Source organism: Hyperolius riggenbachi, chromosome 2, assembly GCF_040937935.1.
Source record: "Hyperolius riggenbachi isolate aHypRig1 chromosome 2, aHypRig1.pri, whole genome shotgun sequence".
NCBI classification, from domain to species: Eukaryota; Metazoa; Chordata; class Amphibia; order Anura; family Hyperoliidae; genus Hyperolius; species Hyperolius riggenbachi.
The window spans coordinates 16,409,531-16,429,595 of NC_090647.1; the positions used below are offsets into that span (position 1 = coordinate 16,409,531).

Genomic DNA, 20,065 nt, shown 5'->3' on the forward strand with positions numbered 1-20,065 from the left:
ATTTGGTTCAAAGATCCAGATCTTTTCAATGATCCGATTCAAATGATCCGAATCCTTAAAAAGATCCGGACTTCCTATCACTAACCTGGAGCGGCTGCTTTGAGAGCTGCATAACGCGGCTCAATCTGACATCCAAATTCAACACCACCATGCGTTGTGTTAGGGGCACGTTATGTGACCATAACGTCCCCTAAAACGCAACGTCTTGGTGGGAAAGTAGCCTTAAACAATACCAGTTGCCTGGCAGTCCTGCTGATCTCTCTAGCAGCAGTAGTGGCTGAATCACACACCTGAAACAAGCATACAGCTAATCCAGTCTGACTTCAGTCAGAGCTCCTGATTTGCATGCTTGTTGAGGGGGTGTGGCTAAAAGTATTAGAGACACAGGATCAGAAGGCGATTCAGGCAACTGGTATTATTTTAAAAGGAACAATATCCTTCTCAGTTTAGGTTCCCTTTAAAGAGACTCCGTAACAAAAATTGCATCCTGTTTTTTATCATCCTACAAGTTCCAAAAGCTATTCTAATGTGTTCTGGCTTCTCGCAGCACTTTCTGCTATCACAGTCTCTGTAATAAATCAATGTATCTTTCCCCTGTCAGACTTGTCGGCCTGTGTCTGGAAGGCTGCCAAGTTCTTCAGTGTTGTGGTTCTGCTATGAACTCCCCCTTCCAGGCCCCTCTATGCACACTGTTTGTGTATTATTTAGATTAGAGCAGCTTCTCTCTTCTCTCTTATCTTTTACAAGCTGGATAAATCGTCCTCTGAGCTGGCTGGGCTTTCACATACTGAGGAAATTCAGACAAGGGCAAAGCTGTTTGCAGGAAGAAACGAGCAGCCTGAAACTTCAGTGCATGAGATGCAGGGGGAAAGAAACACACAAATGATCTCTTGAGATACAAAAGGAAGGGTGTATACAGCCTGCTTGTGTATGGATGTATTTTCTATGTGTGGACATACTGTACATCAACCTACTTCCTGTTTTGGTGGCCATTTTGTTTGTTTATAAACAACCTTTTTAAAACTGTTTTTAACCACTTTTAATGCGGCGAGGAGCGGCGAAATTGTGACAGAGGGTAATAGGAGATGTCCCCTAACGCACTGGTATGTTTACTTTTGTGCGTTTTTAACAATACAGATTCTCTTTAAAGAGACTCTGTAACAACAAAAACCTCCCCTGGGGGGTACTCACCTCGGGTGGGGGAAGCCTCAGGATCCTAATGAGGCTTCCCACGCCGTCCTCTGTCCCACGGGGGTCTCGCCGCAGCCCTCCGAACAGCCGGCGACTGTGCCGACTGTCAGTTCAATATTTACCTTTGCTGGCTCCAGCGGGGGCGCTGTGGCGGCTTTCGGCACGGAAATAGACGGAAATACCCGATCTCCGTCGGGTCCGCTCTACTGCGCAGGCGCAAGTTTCCGGCGCCTCCGCAGTAGAGCGGACCCGACGGCGATCGGGTATTTCCGCCTACTTCGGCGCCGACAGCCATCAGAGCGCCTGCGCAGGAGCCAGGAAGGTAAATATTGCGTCACGGCTGTATGGAGGGCTGCAGCGAGACCCCCGAGGGACGCAGGACGGCGTGGGAAGCCTCATTAGGATCCTGAGGCTTCCCCCACCCGAGGTGAGTACCCCCCAGGGGCCGTTTTGTCGTTACAGTTCCTCTTTAAGGTGAAAGTGTTGGACTTCACCCTCTCTATTTTTTTTTTTCATTTTGATGTTGGAACAACTTTAAATATTTTATCATGGCATTTACACGACCAGCAAAACATAAAAATCAGCGTATGGAGTCAAGAAAAAAAAATGTCAATAGCAAAGGTTGTGAAACTACAAATGTTTCTGGAAGTCAAACATCTACTAAGCATCGGACAGAGAATTCAAAAAGTAATTATCTCTGTGTTAAGTAATCAGTGGGTGGCTTTCTCTTAGTTTAACTCAATATTTTTACGTAACCATCCCAAACTCCCAGTGCAGCATGGAGGGGCTCAGTGAAGGTGGCAGTGAAGGTGTGGAGGTGTCTGATGGGGTCACACAGGGCATAGAAGGAGATCTGCCCAGCCTCATAATCCAGACATATCCTGACTCTATCACTGGGGATCTTTTCGGGTAAAATGATCACCTCACTATCATGTACCACTAAATGCTGCAAAAGATACTTCCGCAAACACCAGGACTTTTTATTATATCCAATCCCTGGCTGTGCTCCACCTCTAGGTATACTGGGGTAACACATGCCAACTCTCCAGTTATATGACCCCCCAACATCCACTTCCCAGTAATGTCGCCCTGAGGAGAAACTCTGGCTGCTCATCACATGGGCCTTCTGAAACCTCTCTGGAGTGTGTGGGCGCTTTACATATGATGTAGATGCGGTTTTCCTGTCATCTGATATGTGTAGGTTAGTACTAGCTGTATTTACATCCAGTAATATACCTGCTGCTCTTAATTCTAGGCACCCACTTTTTTGTCCAATAAAATCTTCACTCAAGAAGGGGGAGTGCAGATCGTTTCTTATTCTCTCAGGCTGGAGCTGCATGTTTAGGATGTCCAGGTTGGGTTGGGTACGTGGCCTAGATAGTTCAACAGTGATGGGAACTTTGTCATCCGTACTAGAATGTGGATAGGCCTGTGTGTCTGTATGTTTCTGCACAATTACCCCAGACATGATATCAGCTAGTCCTGTGTGTAATGTGTGTGAGATGCCGGCCACATCCAGATCCCCTCCATCATGGAGCTGTTTATCATGTCTCTCTCTGTCCTCCGTGTCACACAAGTCACCTGTGTCTGATTCCTGTAAGACAGTCAGTGGATCAGTCATGTTACACAGCTCCTCAATGTGACGCATCTTCCTGGACAGCTCCGCCTTCTTTATCTCCAGCTGCTGAATGACGTCATTGTATGATTGTGACACCTGCTCTGCCTGTCTAATGATGTCACTCAGGACTCTCTTCTCCAGATCTTCCAGCCGTCTCCTGAGGTCTCTAAACAGGGCAGTGACTCTCTCTGTTTCACCATCTGCTTTTTCTTGTGCTTTTCTCCTGCGTTCCTTCAGACTTTGGACTCTTTTCTCAGCCTCCTCTGTCTCTGACATCAGTTTCTGCAGATCATATCTCAGCTTCTTCTTCTTCTCCTCAGAGGCCTCATCCAGTGACATCATCTTATGTCCTACATGTCCTCCAATCAAAGTGCAGGACACACAGATACAGGCAGCATCCTCGGTGCAGTAATACTCCAGGATCTTCTTATGGATGGAGCATTTCCTGTTCTTCAGAGAAGTGTTGGGGTCACATAAGACGTGTTCTGGTGCCTTGCTGTGGACTTTCAGGTGATTATTGCACAAAGATGCATCACACAGTAGACAAAACATAACAGCCGGTACAGCAGAGTGAATACAGTAAGTACAGCGGTCTCCGGCCTCCTCATTTGGTGTAGAATACGGGAAACTCTCTGCTATGTTCCTCAGGGCAATGTTCCTCTGCAGTGTTGGCCTCTCCATAAACCTCTCTCTACATTCAGGACAGGAATAGCCTCCAGACCCCTCCTGTGAATCCAGCACACGATCAATACAGCCCCGGCAGAAGTTGTGTCCACATCTCAGACTCACAGGATCTGTATAAACACCGAGACACACGGGACACTCCAGCTCCTCGCTCAGATCAGCAGACGCCATCGCTAGCAGCAGAATAAAGAGATGAGGTGAAAGTTTCCAACTCTGAGAATTCAGATAAACTAGTTGAACAACTATGTGGACAGGGCGAGGCTGAGCTAACCTATTGCATGTAGAAACTAACCTTTGGTCTATGGCTGTTGTCCTTCCTGAACGTACACTTTTAAAATAAAGAATGATTGCCCTCTCTCTGCGCACAAATGCTCTCCTGGTCTTACACAATAATACTGTGACACGCCTTGTTTTAATCTTGTTTAGCTAATATCAAAACACTCACATTTAAAAGTAGTCCTGAGACTGACTGTCATGAGAGAGACTGCACAGCAGACAAAGTTCACCCTTAATTCAAAACACTCACAGATGCCAACAGGCTGTGGGAGATTTTATTTAAAGTGAATGTCAACACAACTTAAAACAAAACAAAACAAAAAAACAAAACTCACCGAGTGAGCCTTTCCGCTGCTCTCACAGTCCCCTTGTTCCAGCGATGTCACCCCTGTAGGCAATATTCGACCGATTGATTGAATACTGCTCTAACCGCTGCGTGAGGCTTCGGAAATTTTCGGGACATCGAATGCTCCCAAAGACGGACGGCTCCGTACTCTGTACTCTCTTGCGTGCTCATGCATGCGCAGTATGGAGCCGCCCATCTTCGGGAGGCTTGGGCTCCCGAAGACTTCCGAAGCCTCCCGTGACTGCAGATTGGAACAAGGCAACAAAACTGGGACGAGGAGCCCATGAGAGGAACGGGAAGGCTCTATAAGATCCAGAGCCTTCCCCTCTTCATAGATAAGTGTCTTATTTTGTTTCTTAGGTTCAATTAACATTGGCTTTAACTACACGTTTCCTGAAGCACTTTCTCCCGGGTACAAGAGATCACATGTCCGCACAGACCCGTGGGAACATGAAACCCAAATATTTATCTGATGAGAGGGAACAAAGGACCATCATTTAAAAGACATTCCCTAACAATCAAGTATAATAGACAGCAAGACCAGCAGGCTGCCAGGGAAGATGCTAAACTTACCCTAAATGGTAGACATGGAAAGAAGGGGTGGACCTGGAGAGATTGGGTGGACCTGTAGAGATTGGGTGGACATAGAGAGAAGGAGTGGCACAGCAATGTAGAGGATTATGATGCTGCAAGTTGGGGAGCCAGACATTCAGAAGCATGATATTATAAGCATGATATCACGACTCTGTTCGGTCAAGCACAATTCTATTTAGCTTACTGAAGAGCAGGGCCAGATTTACATCACAAGAGTCTGTAGGCACAGATGTCTTGGCACCCTATACTTGGCCATCCAGGAACCTACAACCCGCCACCAAACTACACCCCAAATGTGCTGGCTGGTGTAGGTAGCCACAGGCGTCCCTTAAAGGGACTCCGAGCAGTGCAGAAACTATGGAAAGATGCATATCATTTTAAAGCTCTCTTTCTCCTCTTTCCAATGATATATAAACCGCCACCCTACGCCTTTTAGTTTTCGCTATTTTCGCGATTGAAATTGCCGCGGCCGCGATTTCAAATTACGAAAATAGAGAAAACTAAAAGGCGTAGGGCGACGATTTAGGTGTCACCAGAAAGAGGAGAAAGAGAGCTTTAAAATGATATCCATCTTTCCATAGTAACATTGTATTACACAGGGCGACTTTTTCTGCTGAATGGAGCTGCTGACACTGGGGAAAGTGTCGCCCTGTGTAATACAATGTAACTATGGCAAGATGGATATCATTTTAAAGCTCTCTTTCTCCTCTTTCTGGCGACACCTAAATCGTCGCCCTAAGCCTTTTAGTTTTCTCTATTTTCGCGACTGAAATCGCGGCCGCTGCAATTTCAATCGCGAAAATAGCGAAAACAGAAAGGCTTAGGGCGACGGTTTATATATCATTGGAAAGAGGAGAAAGAGAGCTTTAAAATGATATGCATCTTTCCATAGTTTCTGCACTGCTCGGTGTCCCTTTAATACTGAGTGTAATAATAATTTAATAATTCCTTTTTTTGTATGGTGCTTTTCTCCTGTTGGACTCAAAGCACTTGCGAGGCAGCCACTAGAGTGCACTCAGTAGGCAGTAGCAGTGTTAGGGAGTCTTGCCCAAAGAGCTCACTGAACAGGCAGAGCTGAGATTCGAACCCAGGCCTCCTGTGTAAGAGGTGGAGCCCTTAACCATTACACTATCCAGCCATTCCAGTGTACCTCTGGCTACCTAATACTAAGTGCCTAGAGGTGCCTCCAGGTATTAGGTACCTAGACCTAGAGGAACCCCTGACTGAAGGGAGAGCTCATCAGTGGTACACACATGGGGTAACTTCTCATTTCTGCTCCACTTGGGACTCTGCATAAGGAAGGAAGGAGGCACCTCAAGTAGGTTTTTTGCTTGATTTATTGATGGATATATTTACATTATTTATTCTGTAGTCTTAGAAATTGTGCAGCCTATAAGAACCTTTAGTCTCTTATTGACCACCTGTATTAGACCCGGATCCCACATTTTGTCCTTTATATGGATCAGCAAATGGACATCTGGAGCCATCTGGAGTCGGGAAGGAATTTTTCCCTTTAGGGGCTAATTGGACCATGCCTTGTAAGGGTTTTTTCGCCTTCCTCTGGATCAACAGGGATATGTGTGGGAGCGGGCTGGAGTTGTACTTTATACTGGTTGAACTCGATGGACGTATGTCTTTTTTCAACCAAAATAACTATGTAACTATGTAACTATGACATGTCAGCAGATCCTATGTTGTCACCAGGACCAGTTCATTTGCAACGGATTTGATGCGGTCACTCAGTGGAACCTAATGTGTCAACCTGCAGAATGGTTCCAAACAAGTGGAAGAGTTTCCCAAAGAACCCTATAGAATCTGCCTGCGAACCCCAATGTACCCCCAGAACTCAGGTGTGAATCGAGCCTCATTGTATACAAAATGATTTGTTTCTTTTGTATTATCATATATAAATGAACTTTTTGCACTTTATTTGGTGTTTGTATATTTCATAATTAGCCATTTGTGAAGGTATAGTTATGTACTTATTTTTTACATCTTATCAGCAGATTTTGGGTGATACACCAGCTTTTTTCTGTTTTTAGATGTTTCTAACGTTGGTTAGAGGTCCGGCCTGTAATAAAATATGCCTTGATTATTTCTGGTGCAGTCTTGTCTATTCTGAGATTTTGTTTGCTTTTCATGTCTTTTGAGATCCATGGTTGGGTGATGCACGCCTTTATTTTGGTATATACCCAAAAAGCAACTAAGGGTGCATATACACACATGCAATTTTAATTGACCAATGATTGGCCCATTTTATCTCAACCATGTAAAATAAAGGACCATAGATTTTGAATACAATGAAAGTGGTTAAATTGGACAATCACTAGCCAATCAAAATTGGATGTGAGTAAGCACTGTAAGCTCCTGTGTACAATTGTGGCATAATAAGCCGATGGTGACTAGTCAGGGAGGTTGGCCACGTTAGCGGTCCCTTTTAGTATGTACTCCAAACAGTTTACAGTTGCCATGGCTGCAGGTTGAGTTTACTATACAATCTATGTTTATGGCAATTTAATAACAGGCTTGAAGTTCACTGTTATAGACGATTCATTGGCTGATCAGTGCTTTGCCCGATATTAGGAGTGTTATAAACCAATGGCTGGTATTCATTCTCTAAATGACTCCAAAACTTTATTATTTTCTCCCAGAAGAGTATTCTACAGCAATATACAGTATAAATACATATAGACAGGAAATCAATAAATATTTCTGCAAGAGTGATCCCTATTGGCTGGCTGAGCAGTAGGCGGGCTCAGGGGCGGAGCTGTGTTCAGGCAGTGTCTTAGTGCATTAAAGAGAAACTCCAACCTAGAATTGAACTTTATCCCAATCAGTAGCTGATACCCCCTTTTACACGAGAAATATAATGCTTTTCACAAACAGACCATCAGGGGGCGCTGTGTGACTAATTTTGTGCTGAAACCCCTCCCACAAGAAGCTCTGAATACTGCGGTACTCTGGGCAAACTGCCACAATGTAACAATGTTCACAGACAGGAAATAGCTGTTATTAGCTGTCTGTAACAGCCAGAACAGCTAGAAACAGCTACATAACCTGCCCACAGTAACAATGTCACCATGTAATACATGTCAGAATGTGAATCTGGGAGAGGAAAGATTTTACAATGAGCAAACACTGACTAAATCATTTATACATAATTATGGTAAAAATGAAGCACTTTTTTTACTACATTATTTTCACTGGAGTTCCTCTTTAAGTACCTCGTTCTTTCCTGTCTTGTGTTAGAATCCTATATAATAAAACCTAACTGTCCCTGCATCATCCTCCGGTCCCTGTGTCCGTCGGTTTTGGCTACTGCGCATGTGTAGCTGTTGGGACAGGAGGAGGACAAGGCCAGGGGGGCGGGCGGCCGTGCACCCTGGGGTCGCGTCACAGCCCTAGCACACGTTATTTAACGGGCGGCCTAAGTAGCTAGTAAGCAAATAATCTGATGGCTGATCCGGTTCAACAGGAAGGAGAATTGGGGTGGGCTGAACTGGTTAATAGATGCAGATGACCAATCAGATGCTTATAATAAATCCAGCTTGCATGCAAGTATAATGCAAATTGTATATGGCTTTGAATTGGGCCAATCAAATTAACCTACGGTCCAATTTAAAACGGCATACAATCTGCATTAAATTTGCATTCAAACTAAACTTATTAGCATCTCATTAATGCTCTGTCTATACTGATTAATCTGCCAGTAGAAAGTTATTAACCAGCAGCCATGAAAGTGATTGGCAACTCCCATGTCCGATTTGCCTGTTGAGAATTTTCTGTTGAGCCCGTGCATTTTCTACTTCCTGTTAGACTGTTCTGCTTCCTGTTAGACTGCTCTGCTTCCTGTTAGACTGTTTTGCTTCCTGTTAGACTGGAATTTGCATGCTGATTGAATTATTTGCTCATCTATGGTGTTAAACAAAAAAACTCTCCTAATATTAAAATCTCCACGACTTAAAATTGAACCAGCCAAATCAAATCAATTAACTGGCAGCTGGTTAATTAACCCGCAGTTAGGGTGCCCACATATTATTCGATATTGCGGCCCAATCGACCTTCCGATTCAACAATTTGATCGACTCAGAAGAGAATTGGTACCGTAACATGGACGCCTGGTGGAATGGCTAAAAAGCCTCAGTTGCAAGGGCTGGATATGAACTCGGAATGACTTGCATCTCATTAGGAGACCTTCTTACTAATGACTAGACAATGAGATGCAAATTATTCAGAGGTTTATGCAGTATTATGCAAATGTATGCAGCATTAAAACTGACCTATCAAAATCCACCTTTGTGGGAACCAATTGAGTTCATTTTCAAGCCGCTAAAAAAAATGTGTGTATAAAATCTGCATAATCCTGCATCAACTCAGAATTATTTGCATCTCATTGACTGTCCCTACTCCAGACTCGTCCTGATCTCGGTACCAGAGAGGGATAGCGTCATGTTCTGCTGGTCTAACAGACGAGATTGCCGAGTGAGCTGACTCTGCCGTAAAGCCCCCAGCCCAGAACCCCCATGAATGCCGCACGTGTCACAGGATGTGGGGGCGTCCAATCACACGGAGAGGTGCAGCTGCCTGGCCGCGTTCTGTAGTCTCCCGAATATCGTCATGAGGCTGAGAGCCGTCACTATGGCGATGGCCGCTGCACTGGAGCACTGGAAGAGGAAATACAGGAAAGAGTTAATGCTGGCATCACAAAAAACACTCCTACAGCAAAGAATTCTGTCTATTCCACAACATACCAACCGTCACAGTATAATGCCCCAAGCTGCACAAAGCTTACAATTCTAACAGCAGTCAGCCTGATAAGTGAATATAAAGAGAGCACAGAAGCCAATATCAGGCCACTCCTTCCTGCTGACTGACAGCCTATCCTGGCTTCAGACTTGCTGGGGGAGAGTGGGCGGGGTCTATGAACCGCTGCAACATTTGTCAAACTTTTCCTTTTTTTGTATAATTAATTTAAAATAAGGTTGTGTGAACCACAAATAGAACTTGTAGTTTGTCTGCTGTGTCGAGGGAGAGAACGAGGATTATGGAGACTTGTCAGCTTATTACTGGGGCTGCTGGGACTTGTTGTTCGCCTATAGCTGGAATTAGATTTAGAATTGGGCTGTATAAGGCCTCCTTTCCACGGACCGCTGATAGGCAGTGAAATGCCTCTCAAACTCTCTCAACTGCTCACTGCTGCCTGGCAACTGCTCACTGCTGCCTGGCAACTGCTCGTTGCGGCATGATAACTGCTTACTTCTGCCTGGTAACTGCTTGCTGAGCACACAGCTCAACAGTTTGTGGAAAGGAGGCCTAAGGCCTGTTTTCCACGGACAGTTTATAGGCAGTGAAATGCCTCTCAAACTCTCACAACTGCTTGCTGCTGCCTGGTAACTGCTCACTACTGCCTGGTAACTGCTCACTGCTGCCTGGTAATTGCTTGTTGCTGCCTGGTAACTGCTCACTGCTGCCCGGTAACTGCTTGTTGCTGCCTGGTAACTGCTCACTGGTGCCTGGTAATTGCTCACTGCTGCCTGGCAACTGCTTTCTGCTGCCTGGCAACTGCTTTCTGCTGCTTGGCAACTGCTCACTGCTGCCTGGCAACTGCTTGGCGAGCACACAGTTCAAAAGTCCGTGGAAAAGAGGCCTAACTGTTTTCTGGCCAGTTCTGTGTGTATTGTGTTCCCAATAAATACAGCCTTGTGGAAGACGCTGGTGCTGTGAAACTCAATAATCTATAATACTAAATGTCAGTTATAATTATACACGACGTGGTTGCAGCTGTGGTTGTGTACTGTACACAAACACACACACCACAACCACTGCGTACTGCGCTCGCTCAGTGGGCAAGATTTGGTGTGCGCACATGCAGGCTTTGGGCCATGGGGGCTCTGGTAATAACTGAAGGCAAGATTTTGTGAATTTGTCACAAGGTCACATTGGTTTTGATCTGTGTTTGGAGAGCGCCTATTGGCCAGAATTGTTCCGGGCACTTACACCCTCAGTGTCTGCCCCCTCCCTTCTTCCCCCATGATGCTCTGGTCCTGAGATATACAGACTCACCTTTAGGAGGGAGGCGTGGAAGGTCCAGACGTACTGCAGGTGGGCGTTCAGGAGTGCCAGGCTACAGGGGACATAGGAATCCTCCTTCTCATGATCCCGACACCTGCACAATACACATTGCACTTCATATACACGGTACAGGGCTCAGCTACGTCTGGAGGGTTAGAGAAACTCTCAGAAAATGTCCCATACATGTTCCTGACTCTCCTCATTATGGTCACCTTAACTTGAAGATGTCTTAAAAGATGCTACCACTAGCTAACAATCACCACCCATAGCCACTAGCCAACAATCACCACCCATAGCCACTAGCTAACAACTACCACCCATAGCCACTAGCTAACAACTACCACCCATAGCCACTAGCTAACAATTACCACCATAGCCACTAGCTAACAATCACCACCCATAGCCACTAGCTAACAATCACCGCCCATAGCCACTAGCTAACAATCACCACCCATAGCCACTCGCTAACAATCACCACCCATAGCCACTAGCTAACAATTACCACCATAGCCACTAGCTAACAACTACCACCCATAGCCACTAGCTAACAAGCACCACCCATAGCCACTAGCTAACAATCACCGCCCATAGCCACTACCTAACAATCACCACCCATAGCCACTAGCTAACAACTACCACCCATAGCCACTAGCTAACAATCACCGCCCATAGCCACTAGCCAACAATCACCACCCATAGCCACTCGCTAACAACTACCACCCATAGCCACTAGCCAACAATCACCACCCATAGCCACTAGCTAACAACTACCACCCATAGCCACTAGCTAACAATCACTACCTATAGCCACTAGCTAACAATTACCACCATAGCCACTAGCTAACAATTACCACCCATAGCCACTAGCTAACAATCACCACCCATAGCCACTAGCTAACAATCACCACCCATAGCCACTAGCTAACAATTACCACCATAGCCACTAGCTAACAATCACCACCCATAGCCACTAGCTAACAATCACCACCCATAGCCACTAGCTAACAATCACCACCCATAGCCACTAGCTAACAATCACCACCCATAGCCACTCGCTAACACTCACCACCCATAGCCACTAGCCAACAATCACCACCCATAGCCACTAGCTAACAACTACCACCCATAGCCACTAGCTAACAATCACTACCTATAGCCACTAGCTAACAATTACCACCATAGCCACTAGCTAACAACTACCACCCATAGCCACTAGCTAACAATTACCACCATAGCCACTAGCTAACAATTACCACCATAGCCACTAGCTAACACTGACTACCCATAGCCACTAGCTAACAATCACCACCCATAGCCACTAGCTAACAATTACCACCCATAGCCACTAGCTAACAATCACCACCTATAGCCACTAGCTAACAATCACCGCCCATAGCCACTAGCTAACAATCACCACCCATAGCCACTAGCTAACAATCACCGCCCATAGCCACTAGCTAACAATCACCACCCATAGCCACTAGCCAACAATCACCACCCATAGCCACTAGCTAACAATCACCACCCATAGCCACTAGCCAACAATCACCACCCATAGCCACTAGCCAACAATCACCACCCATAGCCACTAGCTAACAACTACCACCCATAGCCACTAGCCAACAATCACCACCCATAGCCACTAGCCAACAATCACCACCCATAGCCACTAGCTAACAATTACCACCATAGCCACTAGCTAACAATCACCACCCATAGCCACTAGCTAACACTCACCACCCATAGCCACTAGCTAACAATCACCACCCATAGCCACTAGCTAACAATCACCACCCATAGCCACTAGCTAACAATCACCACCCATAGCCACTAGCTAGCAATCACCACCCATAGCAACTCGCTAACAATCACCACCCATAGCCACTAGCTAACAATCACCACCCATAGCCACTAGCTAACAATCACCACCCATAGCCACTAGCTAACAATCACCACCCATAGCCACTAGCTAACACTCACTACCCATAGCCACTAGCTAACACTCACTACCCATAACCACTAGCTAACAATCACCACCCATAGCCACTAGCTAACAATCACCACCCATAGCCACTAGCTAACAATCACCACCCATAGCCACTAGCTAACAATCACCACCCATAGCCACTAGCTAACAATCACCACCCATAGCCACTAGCTAACAATCACCACCCATAGCCACTAGCTAACACTCACTACCCATAGCCACTAGCTAACACTCACTACCCATAGCCACTAGCTAACACTCACTACCCATAGCCACTAGCTAACAATCACCACCCATAGCCACTAGCTAACAATCACCACCCATAGCCGCTAGCTAACAATCACCACCCATAGCCACTAGCTAACAATCACCACCCATAGCCACTAGCTAACAATCACCACCCATAGCCACTAGCTAACAATCACCACCCATAGCCACTAGCTAACAATCACCACTCATAGCCACTAGCTAACAATCACCACCCATAGCCACTAGCCAACAATCACCACCCATAGCCACTAGCTAACAACTACCACCCATAGCCACTAGCCAACAATCACCACCCATAGCCACTAGCTAACAACTACCACCCATAGCCACTAGCTAACAATCACCACCCATAGCCACTAGCTAACAATCACCACCCATAGCCACTAGCCAACAATCACCACCCATAGCCACTAGCTAACAACTACCACCCATAGCCACTAGCCAACAATCACCACCCATAGCCACTAGCTAACAAGCACCACCCATAGCCACTAGCTAACAATCACCACCCATAGCCACTAGCTAACAATCACCACCCATAGCCACTAGCTAACAATCACCACCCATAGCCACTAGCTAACAAGCACCACCCATAGCCACTAGCTAACAACTACCACCCATAGCCACTAGCTAACAATCACCACCCATAGCCACTAGCTAACAATCACCACCCATAGCCACTAGCTAACAATCACCACCCATAGCCACTAGCTAACAATCACCACCCATAGCCACTAGCCAACAATCACCACCCATAGCCACTAGCTAACAACTACCACCCATAGCCACTAGCTAACAAGCACCACCCATAGCCACTAGCTAACAATCACCACCCATAGCCACTAGCTAACAATCACCACCCATAGCCACTAGCTAACAATCACCACCCATAGCCACTAGCTAACAATCACCACCCATAGCCACTAGCTAACAAGCACCACCCATAGCCACTAGCTAACAACTACCACCCATAGCCACTAGCTAACAATCACCACCCATAGCCACTAGCTAACAATCACCACCCATAGCCACTAGCTAACAATCACCACCCATAGCCACTAGCTAACAATCACCACCCATAGCCACTAGCTAACAATCACCACCCATAGCCACTAGCTAACAATCACCACCCATAGCCACTAGCTAACAATCACCACCCATAGCCACTAGCCAACAATCACCACCCATAGCCACTAGCTAACAACTACCACCCATAGCCACTAGCCAACAATCACCACCCATAGCCACTAGCCAACAATCACCACCCATAGCCACTAGCTAACAACTACCACCCATAGCCACTAGCTAACACTGACTACCCATAGCCACTAGCTAACACTCACTACCCATAGCCACTAGCCAACAAGCACCACCCATAGCCACTAGCTAACAATCACCACCCATAGCCACTAGCTAACAATCCCCACCCATAGCCACTAGCTAACAAGCACCACCCATAGCCACTAGCTAACAATCACCACCCATAGCCACTAGCTAACAATCACCACCCATAGCCACTAGCTAACAATCACCACCCATAGCCACTAGCTAACAAGCACCACCCATAGCCACTAGCTAACAACTACCACCCATAGCCACTAGCTAACAATCACCACCCATAGCCACTAGCTAACAATCACCACCCATAGCCACTAGCTAACAATCACCACCCATAGCCACTAGCTAACAATCACCACCCATAGCCACTAGCCAACAATCACCACCCATAGCCACTAGCCAACAATCACCACCCATAGCCACTAGCTAACAATCACCACCCATAGCCACTAGCTAACAATCACCACCCATAGCCACTAGCTAACACTCACCACACATAGCCACTAGCTAACAACTACCACCCATAGCCACTAGCTAACAACTACCACCCATAGCCACTAGCCAACAATTACCACCCATAGCCACTAGCTAACAATCACCACCCATAGCCACTAGCTAACAATTACCACCATAGCCACTAGCTAACAATCACCACCCATAGCCACTAGCTAACAATCACCACCTATAGCCACTAGCTAACAATCACCGCCCATAGCCACTAGCTAACAATCACCACCCATAGCCACTAGCTAACAATCACCGCCCATAGCCACTAGCTAACAATTACCACCCATAGCCACTAGCTAACAATCACCACCCATAGCCACTAGCTAACAATCACCACCCATAGCCACTAGCTAACACTCACCACACATAGCCACTAGCTAACAACTACCACCCATAGCCACTAGCTAACAACTACCACCCATAGCCACTAGCCAACAATTACCACCCATAGCCACTAGCTAACAATCACCACCCATAGCCACTAGCTAACAATTACCACCATAGCCACTAGCTAACAATCACCACCCATAGCCACTAGCTAACAATCACCACCCATAGCCACTAGCTAACAATCACCACCCATAGCCACTAGCCAACAACTACCACCCATAGCCACTAGCTAACAATCACCACCCATAGCCACTAGCTAACACTCACCACCCATAGCCACTAGCTAACAATCACCACCCATAGCCACTAGCTAACAATCACCACCCATAGCCACTAGCTAACAAGCACCACCCATAGCCACTAGCTAACAAGCACCACCCATAGCCACTAGCTAACAATCACCACCCATAGCCACTAGCTAACAAGCACCACCCGTAGCCACTAGCTAACAATCACCACCCATAGCCACTAGCCAACAACTACCACCCATAGCCACTAGCTAACAATCACCACCCATAGCCACTAGCTAACAATCACCACCCATAGCCACTAGCCAACAATCACCACCCATAGCCACTAGCTAACAATCACCACCCATAGCCACTAGCTAACACTCACCACCCATAGCCACTAGCCAACAATCACCACCCATAGCCACTAGCTAACAAGCACCACCCATAGCCACTAGCTAACAATCACCACCCATAGCCACTAGCTAACAATCACCACCCATAGCCACTCGCTAACAATCACCACCCATAGCCACTAGCCAACAATCACCACCCATAGCCACTAGCTAACAATCACCACCCATAGCCACTAGCTAACAATCACCACCCATAGCCACTAGCCAACAATCACCACCCATAGCCACTAGCCAACAATCACCACCCATAGCCACTAGCTAACAATCACCACCCATAGCCACTAGCTAACAATCACCACCCATAGCCACTAGCTAACACTCACCACCCATAGCCACTAGCCAACAATCACCACCCATAGCCACTAGCTAACAAGCACCACCCATAGCCACTAGCTAACAATCACCACCCATAGCCACTAGCTAACAATCACCACCCATAGCCACTAGCCAACAATCACCACCCATAGCCACTAGCTAACAATCACCACCCATAGCCACTAGCAGGGGTGCAACTAGACATCACTGGGCCCCCCTGTGAAACTTTGGATGCCCCCCTCTTCCTTGCCTAGTCGCTTTCTGCACAGGAAAACTGAGGACCATTGTGTTTTCCCCATGCAGATAAAAACACTTTTGCTGGGTACACACTATGAGATTTTATGGTTGATTTACTGTCAGATCGATTATTTCCAACATGTCCTATTTGCTTTCCGATTGATTTCCGAGCATTTACCAATCGATTTCCATTAACTTTAATAGGAGATTAATCGGAAAATGCTCGGAAATCGATCGGAAAGCAAATCGGACACGTTGGAAATAATCGATCCGACAGTAAATCGACCATAAAATCTCATATTGTGTACCCAGCATTAGCCTTAACCACTTGCCGACCGCACACTCATAATGTGCGTCGGCAAAGTGGCAGCTGCAGGACCAGCGACGCAGTACTGCGTCGCCAGCTGCAGGCTGATTAATCAGGAAGCAGCCGCTCGTGCGAGCGGCTGCTTCCTGTCAATTCACGGCGGGGGGCTCCGTGAATAGCCTGCGGGCCGCCGATGGCGGCTCGCAGGCTAAATGTAAACACAAGCGGAAATAATCCGCTTTGTTTACATTGTACGGCGCTGCTGCGCAGCAGCGCCGTAAGGCAGATCGGCGATCCCCGGCCAATCAGCGGCCGGGGATCGCCGCCATGTGACAGAGGACGTCCTGTCACTGGCTGCAAAGGACGGATAGCGTCCTGTGCAGCCCGGATCACTGGGGGGACAGGTAGGAGAGGGAGGGGGAGGGAATGTCGCCGCGGAGGGGGGCTTTGAGGTGCCCCCCCCGCAACATGCCACCAGCAGGAGCGATCAGACCCCCCCTGCACATCATCCCCATAGGGGGGGAAAAAAGGGGGGCGATCTGATCTCTCTGCGTGCACGCTGATCTGTGCTGGGGGCTGCAGAGCCCACCCAGCACAGATCCCATCAAACAGCGCTGGTCCTTAAGGGGGGTAAAGGGTGGGTCCTCAAGTGGTTAAAGGAAACATCAGGCAATCTATGCTACCGCCAGATCTACTTACACGGGGCTTCCTCCAGCCCCTTGCAGCCGACAAGTCCCTGGTTGCAGCTCTGCTCCCAGTACATACATACACACACAGCTGTATTATATTACTTCATGAGAGCACATGCTATATGGAGGTACAACAATGACATGCTGAACATAAGTTATAGTATCAATGTAACTTTGGCAAAACATTCAGAATGTCACTGATTGATACTGTTATTATAGGATCTTGGACTCAGTATGAGACAATAAGCTCTCAATGAGGCAGCTACAGTCAGACACCAATCTTATCTTGTTTTGTAAAAGTAATCAGACACCATAAGCCTGCTGTATGTGATCAGAATCTAGGAATGCTGGATAAGGGACAGTCTACAACTTTTTTTCAAAATGTGACTCCTTTGTTTGTAAGAATCTATTAACCCTTCGCACACTCACATGCAAATGTTCAAACAATTGCATTCACAGATTCACTCATCCAGGCACAACTGTTATCCCTACAGCTAAATTAAAAGCCAGGGTTTTAGTTCACAGAAGAATGCATTCTTATGCTTAATCACCTATACTGCGCAGAAGTACCCAGGTAAACATAGGTGTCCTAACTCTGGCCCTGTAACATGCATAGTGCAAACATGCAAACACATTCATTGCATCAAACCTATCAATGGATTAGGAGCACACATCCTAACTTCCTCTCCTGGGAAAGACAGTGCATCTTACCAATCGCACAAGGGAGCTAATGTTATGTGTCCATGTGCACAATGCGCATACACCAGCATAAGCTGTCTGCATGCTGACAAACATACAGGGGAAGGGGGGAGTGCACCGAATTGGACCCTAGCCACAGGGGTCAATGATAAGAATAAACATACATATATCCAGGCACATCGCCTCTAGTTAGGACATTAAATAAATTATTAGGGAAAGGGAGGTGCTGAAGGGGGTGTGGCTAGAAAACAGCAAAAATCTATTAACCCTTCGCACACTCACATGCAAATGTTCAAACAATTGCATTCACAGATTCACTCATCCAGGCACAACTGTTATCCCTACAGCTAAATTAAAAGCCAGGGTTTTAGTTCACAGAAGAATGCATTCTTATGCTTAATCACCTATACTGCGCAGAAGTACCCAGGTAAACATAGGTGTCCTAACTCTGGCCCTGTAACATGCATAGTGCAAACATGCAAACACATTCATTGCATCAAACCTATCAATGGATTAGGAGCACACATCCTAACTTCCTCTCCTGGGAAAGACAGTGCATCTTACCAATCGCACAAGGGAGCTAATGTTATGTGTCCATGTGCACAATGCGCATACACCAGCATAAGCTGTCTGCATGCTGACAAACATACAGGGGAAGGGGGGAGTGCACCGAATTGGACCCTAGCCACAGGGGTCAATGATAAGAATAAACATACATATATCCAGGCACATCGCCTCTAGTTAGGACATTAAATAAATTATTAGGGAAAGGGAGGTGCTGAAGGGGGTGTGGCTAGAAAACAGCAAAAATCTATTAACCCTTCGCACACTCACATGCAAATGTTCAAACAATTGCATTCACAGATTCACTCATCCAGGCACAACTGTTATCCCTACAGCTAAATTAAAAGCCAGGGTTTTAGTTCACAGAAGAATGCATTCTTATGCTTAATCACCTATACTGCGCAGAAGTACCCAGGTAAACATAGGTGTCCTAACTCTGGCCCTGTAACATGCATAGTGCAAACATGCAAACACATTCATTGCATCAAACCTATCAATGGATTAGGAGCACACATCCTAACTTCCTCTCCTGGGAAAGACAGTGCATCTTACCAATCGCACAAGGGAGCTAATGTTATGTGTCCATGTGCACAATGCGCATACACCAGCATAAGCTGTCTGCATGCTGACAAACATACAGGGGAAGGGGGGAGTGCACCGAATTGGACCCTAGCCACAGGGGTCAATGATAAGAATAAACATACATATATCCAGGCACATCGCCTCTAGTTAGGACATTAAATAAATTATTAGGGAAAGGGAGGTGCTGAAGGGGGTGTGGCTAGAAAACAGCAAAAATCTATTAACCCTTCGCACACTCACATGCAAATGTTCAAACAATTGCATTCACAGATTCACTCATCCAGGCACAACTGTTATCCCTACAGCTAAATTAAAAGCCAGGGTTTTAGTTCACAGAAGAATGCATTCTTATGCTTAATCACCTATACTGCGCAGAAGTACCCAGGTAAACATAGGTGTCCTAACTCTGGCCCTGTAACATGCATAGTGCAAACATGCAAACACATTCATTGCATCAAACCTATCAATGGATTAGGAGCACACATCCTAACTTCCTCTCCTGGGAAAGACAGTGCATCTTACCAATCGCACAAGGGAGCTAATGTTATGTGTCCATGTGCACAATGCGCATACACCAGCATAAGCTGTCTGCATGCTGACAAACATACAGGGGAAGGGGGGAGTGCACCGAATTGGACCCTAGCCACAGGGGTCAATGATAAGAATAAACATACATATATCCAGGCACATCGCCTCTAGTTAGGACATTAAATAAATTATTAGGGAAAGGGAGGTGCTGAAGGGGGTGTGGCT

At 46.4% G+C, this 20,065-nt stretch overlaps 2 protein-coding genes across 3 annotated transcripts in view; both read right to left on the bottom strand.

Annotated features, from left to right (window-relative positions):
- Positions 1 to 1,662: 1,662 nt before the first annotated feature.
- On the bottom strand, positions 1,663 to 3,677 carry LOC137542410 (E3 ubiquitin/ISG15 ligase TRIM25-like). The gene has a single exon (XM_068264308.1). The coding sequence runs from the start codon at positions 3,662 to 3,664 to the stop codon at positions 1,925 to 1,927; it is 1,740 nt and encodes a 579-aa protein (XP_068120409.1). The 5' UTR covers positions 3,665 to 3,677; the 3' UTR covers positions 1,663 to 1,924.
- A 3,644-nt stretch (positions 3,678 to 7,321) lies between these two features.
- Positions 7,322 to 20,065, bottom strand: part of LOC137545359 (protein sel-1 homolog 3-like) — a 124,496-nt gene continuing 111,752 nt past the window's right edge. For both annotated transcript variants that reach the window (XM_068266501.1, XM_068266500.1), the window contains exons 23-24: positions 10,773 to 10,875; positions 7,322 to 9,373 (exon numbers count right to left, since the gene is read on the bottom strand). In XM_068266501.1, coding sequence (XP_068122602.1) covers positions 9,272 to 9,373; positions 10,773 to 10,875 — 205 coding nt within the window. In that variant the 3' untranslated portion in view covers positions 7,322 to 9,271. The remainder of the gene's footprint in view (positions 9,374 to 10,772; positions 10,876 to 20,065) is intronic.

Coding starts and splice junctions, on each gene's coding strand:
- LOC137542410 (XM_068264308.1), bottom strand. CDS start 3,664: ATGGCGTCTGCTGATCTGAGCGAGGAGCTGGAGTGTCCCGTGTGTCTC.